Here is a 10,927-nt window from a genome sequence, read left to right on the forward strand (position 1 = left end):
TCGCGTATTTCCGACAGCCTGTGAACGCGTCGCGGTTTCACGCTGTGTGCCTCTGTTTATTTTCAGATGGTGACGCGTTCGCTGCTCTCCTCCTATATGCGGCTCGTCAGACGGAGGCCGGCCGGGGATTGGTGCTCTGTTGTTGCTGTAGCAGCTTGTGTGGCTCCGTGGGGAGGGAGGGGGCGCTATAAAAGCCTGCTCCCCCACACACAGAGCTTCACTCTGGAGGAGGAAAATCAACACGGTGGGTTGGTCAACCTGGAACGGAGGGACCCCCCCAACCCCCCTACTATTTACCAACAACAGGCGTCTATTTCCCAACACTGTACCGTCCTGGCACACGGACCTGCTCTGAAAAGAACCTTCACTCTACCTCGACGAAATAAATGTCAAGAGAAACAACGCAAGAGCCAACAGATAAGGATCGCTGCTCGGAAGAAGTGGAGAGAAATACGAAGAGTCGGACCAACACGTAGAGACAAACAGAAAAAGCGCACGGGTCGTGTCCACTGTCTTTCTCAATGCATACTCTTTGTGCCCGAGGAACCATGAAGCCTGAGATCAGCGCCGCGGTGACGTTTCTGTCGAGATTTCTGAGGGTAAAAGGACACGTAAACGATCGACAGGTCCAAACATTCAACCAAAGCTTACAGGACATTTTGTCAGGTAAGAAAACGAGAAAATTGTCCCGTTGCGCCCACCAAACACATCTTAATATAAACTACTATCTTACATGTTTTTCCTATGTTTAGTTGGATGATTTAGTTATTAAATTACTCTTTTAATTGGTTTGAAGATGATTCAGAAAAAGCCTTTCTTTGTTCTCTAGTATCACTAACAGTGCGCTACCAACGCGCACCACTGTTTGCGCACGAAGAGGGGAAAAAAACAAGCCAGAATCAACACTGCGAGTAGTTCACGACGATTCCTCGACGATTACATTGATACTAAATTATATTTTTTCACTAAAACACAAAATGGGCCATTTGTGGTTGGTTACTTTGTTTGGAAGAAGAAGAGGAAAAGGGTGAGGGGGTTGGAAAGAGGCTCGAACAAGGAAGTGCTCGATAAAGCTCCGTGAGCACAACAGCCCCAGTGAGGCTGCTCAATTACGTAATGCATTAGAAATAGGTTGGCAATAAATACACAAGCAATGAAATAAATAATTATATGCAGGGTCACACACAATAATAAATTAAAACTTTTTTTTATACAATGATCAAAATAGAAAGCATTACTTTCGACTTGTTTGGTGAGTAACCACTTTCATATTTGTTTTAGCAATACAAATGTCGACCATGTAGTTAAACTGACATTGTGTTTTCCCTCCCATTCACAGTTTTGGCATCAACACATTTACTTTTCACAGTGAATGGGAGTCGTCATAGCATTTCCCTCTCTTTATTTTCCAGGAAATTCGGCCTCTTAGCTTCCCACAGGCTTACTTTAGCATTATGACTGATTTTAGAGTATGCTGCTCGGGGATTGTGTCTCATTTCCTGCTGTAAACACACTCCAGCTTTAAATCTACCATACATCTGACTCAGTCTACTAAGCAGATGGCCTTAATTTCCTACATAAAGAATGTATTACTTTTTGAGGGAAAGTTTCCCTAGAAAAAACGAAAGCACTTACCAGCTAAGTAGAATCATTGTTAGACGTCAATAATGAAATTTCTTCTACAGCCTAGGGAAAGTATTGTCTTTAAACGAGGCTAAAAGAACATTAAAACACCGTAAGAATCGGAGACAAGCTGCAGTTCGTTTTAGGTGGCCGTGCAACTGCCTGTCGTAATTTATTGTAACATGTTGTGTAATTTTTAGGAAATGATTAACGTAAATATTGGGCAACATTTTACCAAAAATAATCGCAGTTTGACGGCAGTGTTTGTAAACAAGGCAAACGTTGAATGGAGACTACTGGGAGGCCTGTGGGTGGGGGAGGGGAAGTGTTTCTGATGGGCTCCTATAGGACATTACATGTGGAGGAGCAGCGTAATCACATAGGAAATGGAGGGGAAATCCACCGAAAGAAACACACCACGTTTTCAGTGCTCATAACCCGATTAAACGTTGCCATTTAACTCACAAATGCAAGGCTCGGAAAGGATTTAATGAATTTGGGAATGCTTTGAATGCCGTAGTACTAATTTACAAGACAAATGTCGAGTTGGAAGCAAAAGTTAATTCTATGGAGGCTCGCCGCTGCTAAACTAGGCCAGCCTGAGATCTTTTAGCCTGGAAACAACAGTCACTCACTATTGTGTCTGCGTGCTGGGCTGCTCTTGTTTGTGCTGGGCGAAAGGAAGTGGGGAAATGAACAGATTTAAGTCTCCATAGTTGCGTAATTGTAGTTGGCAAGGCTTTGCTTCATCCTGTTTTGATGCCCATCCAAATACTGGCTTTGAGTGAGAAAATACAAGCTAGCACAGCAGCCAATAATACAATCTCCAGATGTTTTCTCTAGTAAAAGTGATCCGATACAATGAATAAACAACCGTCTTTCGTTACACTCTTTAAAGTGCACACCATCATTTACTCCCCCTCCTCTTCCACATATGTGTCCTGTTTTTTTAAGAATAGGGGGTTGAAGGTATCTTTTGTGTCCTAGGTTCACAGATCAGACAACTTCTGCTGCCAGCCCTCCATTAGCCCAGTATACATCCGTCTGTGTTAAGACACGGGGGGGAGTAAGGGTTTATTATCATGTTCATGCATACAAGTGACCTTCGGGCCCCCAGCCTGAATAATGGCCTACTTCACTTACCCTGTTTTTTCGTTGGCCACAATAAAGCTTGCAGCAATGGGATTATAATATGGATGAGCTTTGACAGAGTAATGAGGGTTGGTGTGTTTTCGTGAAGTGGGCTGACAAAAAATCAGAACAAAGAAATGTAAAATAGAAAGAAAATTCCTTTTTCTATGTGAACTTCCATGGAAAGAGTGGGCCATACATTGCTTCCTTAATCACCCAGAATACGACTTTCAACCGTCAAATGTTCCTCTCGTGACCTTAACCACTTGCATGCCTGAAGCATACCAAGAGCGGAGTCACTAGTCACTGCATGAACATTTTTTACACGGATGGAAAGAGAGAAAAAATATGGTCCTTTCCCTTTAAGAGGCGGAGCCTGGTGTCCCAGATGGCTGGCTGGGACTTCTACACTTTTGATGTGTTTTGTTCAGCCAGTCATGGGAGACTTTGTGACACTGACGGCAGCCAGGGGAGGGATTGTGCCAATTCAATGGCCCTTTTTTTTTGTCACGTAGGCCCCGGGTGCCACTGGCCGCCTGTTTATGGCTGCTTATCAGGCCTGTAACAGGTGGTGGTGTTTTTCTTTCCTTTCCTAACACAACTGCACCCTGTACTTTGGTGTAGATAAGAACATTTGTTTTCTATATGCCATAGGCTAAATCCTGCAGGAACAAACTGTGATACCTTTTACATTTAGGATTAACATTGAATGCAATACCCTAATTTAAATGTTCTGAATTTAGTAGCAAGTCACACTCCACTTTTGCTTTTACAATAATATATTTTCAGTCAGATCTCACCTTGTTTTATATACACTTGAGTCGTGGAAAAAGCAATACTTGAGATTAGGATCTACTAAATCATTAAGCCGTACTCTTTAACATTTGGAGTATACGCAAATATACGCACATTTTTCTTGCATACGTCTCTTACCCTCTATGCCTTCATCAGAGCAGGTTTTGTGATTTTGCCCACATTATGTCATCCGAAACAGCCTTTTAGTAATCACTCCAAAACTAAACTTTTTCTCCATCTTCCGTCCCTGCAGAGCAATATCAGCACCACTGGTTCCCAGACAGGCCATGCAAGGGTTCGGGCTACAGATGCATCCGTATCAACCACAAGATGGACCCTCTTGTGGGGCAGGCAGGCCAGCGCATCGGCCTGACCATCCAACAGCTCTACTCGCTGCTGCCCAGTGAGCTCACACTCTGGGTGGACCCCTTTGAGGTCTCCTACCGCATCGGAGAGGACGGATCCATCTGCGTCCTGTACGAGTCAACGCCCTGCCCCGTGGGAATGCCTGCAATGTCCTCCGCCATGTCCCCCTCAGGAAACGGGTCTGGGGGCCCAATGGTGGACAGTCACAGCAGCTGCAAGGAGGAACTGATGGGGATGGCCAGAACCAGTCCCTCCAAATCCTACAATATGATGACTGTGTCCAGTTAAAGAGGCACACCGTCACCCCGGCCTACTTTTGTTCAGGGTCATGCCGTGGCTGGTCAGGTCATGTGGCCAGATTCAGGGTGAGCCTTTTTGAAGCTAAGAATATGAAATGAAATAGTGAAAGAAGAGAAAAGAAAAAAAACAGGATGTGGCCTATCGTCCAGGTGATGGAAACCTTCGGTCTAAATTGTCCCCCCCCCCCCTCCCCCCATTATTATCCGTTCTGTTGTGTCATTGGATCAGCTGAGCACTCCGGTTTTTAAGGAGAGGCTTTGTGGAAATGGAACTGTTGGGGCAGCTAAACCAACCAACCAACCAGGAACCCCCCCACCCCATGGAGACTGGCTCCACCTACCCCCCTCGACTGTAAACAACATGGTGGTCAGCTCCATCTCTGAAGGGGCTTCATTGACTTTGCACTTTCTTACTTGTGGTTATTATGGGTACATGTTCAACACACGGAACAACACCAAAACCTAAATTGTAAGGAATTAATATCAGGAACTAGCCCTTGAATTTTAAAATCCAGAGGTTATTCAATTTGCCGTTTTCACTTGTTATGTTTCCTGGGCGGGGAGGAAGTGTGGTTTTCGACTGAGCCGTTTACAGTCCAAGCTCAAGATAAAGAAACGCCCCATGAGAGTATCTCTATTTTCTATAAGACCCCCTTTTTGGACCACAGGGATTTGGTTTCTTTATCTTGTAGCTGGAAAGAGGCGGTCGGTCTTAACTTTGCCCCCTCCCCTTTTCATCAACATCGAACCCCAGAACAATTTCATCTCAACGTTCTCTCAGTATGTCAGAGCGAGTGGACTGTGTTGTGAAACCTGTGGGCACCAGTGTGTCCTGTTGCACTGTCGCCCCCCCCCCCCCCCATCACCCTTGTATGTGTAGCTTTCTGGGGTAAAGGCAGGGGATCCATTTCCTCCCCCGCTCCCCCGAGTTAATGAATGTTGTTGAAAATCACAATAGAGTTCCTGTGTTGTTAATTTTGCCCCCTTTCCACATATCACTTTATCTCCTGCATTGCCAAAATTCATGCATCGCCAAAATTCAAAGTGTAGCAAAAGGGGGGCTATTTAACCCAAACTGCGGTCATGTGGCCCTGTTAGATTTGACATTGAATGCACTTTGACGTGAGATTGTGTGGGATGTGTACTTTTTAGAGAAATCGCCTGCATTCCATCCATTCGAATGTCATCTTTTCACCGCGTTTTTATTGCCCTCTCGCATTTTTTGCCGTTTGTTCATACTGTAGCTCCCACGTTGGGATAGACTGGTGTCTATTAAATCGGGAGTGTGCATCTCTGGATTTCCAACCTTTTTTTTTACACTGTATTTGTGAACATTTCAGAGCTTTTGATTTTAGGTGGAGAGTACTTTTGGTGGTATGTTAGAAACCTTCTGTCATCCGTTCATATGGCACTGTTTGCTCTGACAGGATGCAGAGCCAAGCAGCCCCCCCCTCCCCCCTAGACACACAGATAGTGATTTGTGTTGCTCATAGAAGAAGAAAATAAGTAAATCTGAAAGGTCTGGACTAAGTGATGACTGTGTGAGACTTTGGCCAAAGGGAGGTCTGTAGCACCGACAGATGAATTTTAACTTAAAACGCCAGGCCTTGTCAGCCTTCTATTTTAACTTGCGATTTCCAAGGTCTTATAAAAGGAGAGACGTAACCTCATGTGTGCATTGCCTTACGAAGACCTTGTTGTCATGAATTATGAGCCATTTGTGATGGCTTTTTTAACCAATGTTAGCCAGTCGGTCTGTTTAAGTCCTGCCCGGACCCTCACTTGAGGTGTCCAATTCCAGCCTGGCAGCTTCCCACCTTCCCGCTCCTCCTGGTGTGGGGTTAGAGTGCCTCAAGTGCCACATATCACCTCCCAGCTCAGACCTCCTGCTCAGCCAATAGCCAGCATGCTGCTAGCCGACCCCATGTGGATGCAGGTAGACGTAATGTGACACATATCATCATCCGTCGCTGTGGGGGGCTGGGTAAGGAAGGTGGGGATGGGGAGCTGGTGTGAGAGAGGGGGGGCCAGGGCCGGACTCTTTTTGTCCAGGGCAGCTAAAATCCCTCCAGCCCCCTCTCTGGACTTATTCAACATCCCCCACCAAGCCCTTGATCCTCCCTCAGCAGTGATGGATACAAATAAAACTAAAACCAGCACATGCACTTAGTGTGCTCAAGCTGCACTGGGGTGGGGGGTGGGGGGGGAGCTAGTGAGAGACGCGGAAACATGGATCAAAGATGAAGAATCGAGGGTACTAGACCATTGTTTTCATCTCACTGGATTGCGCTGCACTTGATTACTGAGTTTGAGTAGCAACTTTGTTTACATGCATATGAAAGGGTGTGATGGCTGTCTGACGTACCCCCACTTCACTCCCGGTTCGGGGGTCCAAGAGGGTAACGGCGAGCTGAAACGGATGCTGTGGCGGCTTCTGGCCTTAACCGCTGGTCGAATCTGTCACGGCACTGCTTCTCTGCTCATCACCAGACCTATGGGTGTTTAAGCTCCCCCTAAGCTCGAGATGATCATGGGTAATAGAGCTATAGCCTTTGACGCACTGCAACCCCTAACCCAACCTCCCCTGTTCTCTGTTGATAGTCCCTTCAGCAATCTGTGAAAAGCAGTGATTCCATGTTAGCCAGATGGAGAGGAGCTTGCTGGGATGGGAGCCCAGAGCTTCGGTTTCCCTGGTGGACGCCAGTTTTAAAACCACGCTGCTCCATAATAGCTTTTTTTATGTCATGTGACAAGATGTTTTGAGATTGGTCTATATTTCCGACGCGAGATGATCGTCTCGTCTCACTTTTCTCTCGATGTATTTTATGGTCACACTGGTAGATTTTCTCATCTTTTCCACTCTGCCATCCCATTTATCACCCCCATTTTTAGTCTGGTGATCTAACCCCCTTTTAACAGACCTTGTTTTAGCTACAAAATAAAAAAAATTCAACCCAAATCCTATTCGACACCTTCTACCACCGCCCGAAATGGTTTAAGTCCTCAGTAATATATTATTTCAATGGCATCCATTCAGCTTGTGCGCACATAGGTTACAGAAATGTCGTGAGAGTGCTTTGAGTAGTCAGAGGTAAGATAGCACATAAAATGCACTAAATGTCAAGTTGAAGTTGTGTGACATTTTTTTTGAGACACGAGGAGTCTCTCCTGGAATGTATTGCCAAACTCAGGCCTCAGACATTCAATAAATACCCTTGTGGAGGAGTTGTGCATGTTAAGACATGAAACCGGAAGGGAACAGCAGTTTAGTTTTTGATGTTGTCGTCAAACTTGTCATCGATTAGTTGAATTATTGCCACTTTCACATTTGAGGTGTTTTACATATTGTAGAATGTATTGTAACTGTACAACATATGGTAGAGTACATAACATTACACATGGGAAGTGCCAATAATTGCTATCCTGAGGTGTTTTTAGATTTATTCCTTTTTGTATTTCATCTTTTAACATGGATAATGCTTTTCGTAAGTGAAGCCATTTGTGATGGGAGTGTTGGCAAGGACCAAAGTTGTTTGGTAAAAAAATATTAGTTTCCATGATCTATAAGTGTAGACGTATCCTTTGTTTTTTTTCTTTATTTCTTTTCAGTTTTCTCCTTTTTTTTTTGTTGCTATTTACGTACAAAAAACAGAAAATAGACAAAAAAATCTGAGCTTACCCAAGAAGAAAAGCTGTCTATCTTGTGATCTCATGTCAGTACATCTTTATTGTGTTCAGTTTCTTTTCCTTGGGTATGTTGTGATGAACTGCTGTAAATTTGTACAGTTCATGTAAATTGATTGTGCGGAAGTTGTACAGATTTCTATATTTTGGAAGAAAAGTTTTTTTTCTCTGTAATAAAAGATTTCCTATCTTGGCATCATATCCCCTGTGAGACGTGTCCTTATTCACTCAGGATTATTACATGCTGACTTTAGAATTCTGAATAAAAGGCACATATTAATTATTAAATTAAATTGTACCGGCTTGTACTTTTTAATAAATGATTTACCTCATGAATTTTGTTTCTTATACAGTAAGAGCTACACAAAGCTAAACCCTCGTGTTGTGGCTGCTATGGGGCCCTCATTGGCATTTTACCTCTCAGTTTACGTGACTGAGGGGGACAGCTGTGGGGGAAAAAGGACTAGAGAGAACAAGAGCAATTCTTCTTACTCGCTAACACCCATTCCTCTATTTGGGCAGTAAACTGCACTTTGTGTTTTGATTTTCAGGACGATAAAACATAAGTACCTAACCCTTTTACACAGCTTACAGTGGCTCTGTTGAACTTGATTAATTAAAAAAGACTGAGGCTCAAATTGTGCTATAATTTCAGTTTGAACAACTTGCCCAATGATTGTCAGTCAATAATATTGATGTAGCTCCATATTTTGAGAACAACTGGAACATTCTTTTGCCTAATGAGCTAATCCAATCCCATGTCCAATGCACATGATGTTTTCTGACAGTATTGTTGCATTCTCCATCCAAATAGATCTGCCAGTGCTTTGACCTTTTTATATCAAAAGATGCAGCAGATGGTACTATCAGCAAGGATTTTGTTAGAAACCTCAAATAAGTGCAAAATTTGCCAGGACACCGATGTGCACAATAACGCTGCAACAGAACCAGCTGACTCCGCAAAAACCCAGAGTTTTGATTAAGACCGCAATCCTTTGCAGCACTCTCAATCCCCCAGGTTGCTTAGCAGCAGGACGAAAAAGAAACGCATTTGGCTCGTTTTGACACACAGACAAAGGACGGAGAGAGAAGAGCTGGTTTAGCAGGAGCCGAGGGCGTTGGGGGGGAGGGCACCGAGAGGGAAGGTGACTGGGCTTGTGTTTAAGTCGGGCTTTAACTCTCCAAACATTCACAAGCCTGGGGCCTCAACAGCTGGGGAGTGTGGGTACTGTAGTTAAAAATGATCGGAGACTGTCTTGTCAGCATAAGACACAGTAAGAGCGTTTGATGCAAATTCTCTGAGCTGCTTCCTGCTAAACTGTTGGATCTATATAGAAGCAGGTCATACATTCCCTGGGCGCGCCGGACTGTTTGGCCCGTTTCTTTTGTAGAAAAATATAATCGGAGGGGAAGTGTGGCGTAGTGGGTTAGTGCGTTGGTGTTCGGATCAGGGGGGGCACAGGTTCAAACCCCTCTGCAGTCAGCATGTCGTTGTGTCCCTGGGCAAGACACTTCACCCCAAATTGCTCCTGTGGGGATTGCCCACAGTATTGAGTATGTAAGTCGCTTTGGATAAAAGCGTCTAACAAGTAACATGTACAAATGTAATGTAAAAGTGAATACAGAACCATACAACGGTAACACAAAGCACAAAGTGATACAGATGTACCAGGATTTTGCAATCCTCCCCGGACAGCGTTTTGCAATGACTCATTGCAGCAAGATGTTTTGTCAAGTTATTAATCTCTGAAAAATGAGAAGTGGATTGCAGTGGGTGTGCTTGGGCAGAAACATATCATTTTGATTTGATAAGTATTTGATAGCTGTTGAAGCACGTGAGGTGTTTTTCACAAAAATATGCCGCTAAATGGGCTCATTTCACTGTGAAATGTCCTGAAGAAAGGCCAAATTATGTAAATACATATCACTGATATTTTATGTAAATAAGGAGAAATCAGCTTCTCTTTTAACTAAACTAAAATCAATCGCTTATTCAATTTCTAAGGCAGAATGTCATCAAATTGCATTGGAGTTTCAGCTTGGCACTGATGAAACTGCAGTGTAATATTTTCTGCTCTCCCCTCCCACTCACATAGCAACAGAGGTCACATTAGAGAGATGGTTTGATTAGGCAGAATGTTCTGAAAGGTGTGTCTGATTAGAAGAGAAAGATAAGGAAATACTCAGGAAGATTATTTATGGTCTGATCCTATGATATATGGCATGGAATGATAAACAAGTCAGGCCACTTTAATCTGTGGGAGTTATTGATGTTAAAATGTGCTGAATTTCCACTTAATCATTCATTATTCACATGTTTTTTTTGGACAAAGCACTTACAATTCAGCTTTTACTGTACTCTGTCCTGTACCAAAGGTCTGTGTGTGGCAACATTTATGTACACTGAGTCTGAACGCTGTGTACGAGGAATATGTGGCTGTCTGAGAACAAAGGCCTGGTGAGTGACAGTGGGAGCATGGTGCGTCTGCTAACAGTGTGAGGGGGGGGGGGGTGACATCTGGGACCCGCTTTATTGCCAGAGAAATGACAGGGTAGACCTCCATGCTGCAGATGCATAAGTCACAGCCTTTTGATAATATGCCTCACTGTGTACGTTGCCAGGCTTCTCCTTCACCAAGAAAACTAGTATGATTTAGATGTGTTATTGTAAATGCTGAAACAGAAATATGTCCCTAACATGTGTGTCAATGGCCAAATATTTTAGGATATCCTCAAAACCACAGCTGTTCAGCACTCCTGTGTGTTTTTCCACTGAGTTCCCACTTTATCAGTGTCCTTCAGAGTGTGTTTGTCATTCAGCAAGCCATGGAAGGACACATTGAGTCCTCTTTGAAACCGATCCTGGGTGGGTCTCCAGAGTATAGAGGCCACACTACACCGACTATCTCTCTCCCCTTCCCCTCAGGGCACTATTCATCCTGAGCCATGACATCTGCTTTGCCCCCCGCTGAATACACCCTTCCCACCAGCATCAAAACAGGGACATTAATGAAATATAAGACAAAGGA

At 44.0% G+C, this 10,927-nt stretch overlaps 1 protein-coding gene across 1 annotated transcript; it reads left to right on the plus strand.

Annotated features, from left to right (window-relative positions):
* The first annotated feature begins 200 nt into the window (after positions 1 to 200).
* Positions 201 to 8,099, plus strand: btg1 (B-cell translocation gene 1, anti-proliferative). Its single transcript, XM_034133576.1, has 2 exons — positions 201 to 666; positions 3,803 to 8,099. The coding sequence occupies exons 1-2, from the start codon at positions 522 to 524 to the stop codon at positions 4,201 to 4,203; spliced, it is 546 nt and encodes a 181-aa protein (XP_033989467.1). The 5' UTR covers positions 201 to 521; the 3' UTR covers positions 4,204 to 8,099.
* The last annotated feature ends 2,828 nt before the right edge of the window (positions 8,100 to 10,927 follow it).

This window comes from Trematomus bernacchii, unplaced genomic scaffold, assembly GCF_902827165.1.
Source record: "Trematomus bernacchii unplaced genomic scaffold, fTreBer1.1, whole genome shotgun sequence".
In the NCBI taxonomy this organism is placed as follows: Eukaryota; Metazoa; Chordata; class Actinopteri; order Perciformes; family Nototheniidae; genus Trematomus; species Trematomus bernacchii.

Coding starts and splice junctions, on each gene's coding strand:
- btg1 (XM_034133576.1), top strand. CDS start 522: ATGCATACTCTTTGTGCCCGAGGAACCATGAAGCCTGAGATCAGCGCC. Junction 667..3,802: donor CTTACAGGACATTTTGTCAG/GTAAGAAAACGA, acceptor CCGTCCCTGCAG/AGCAATATCAGCACCACTGG.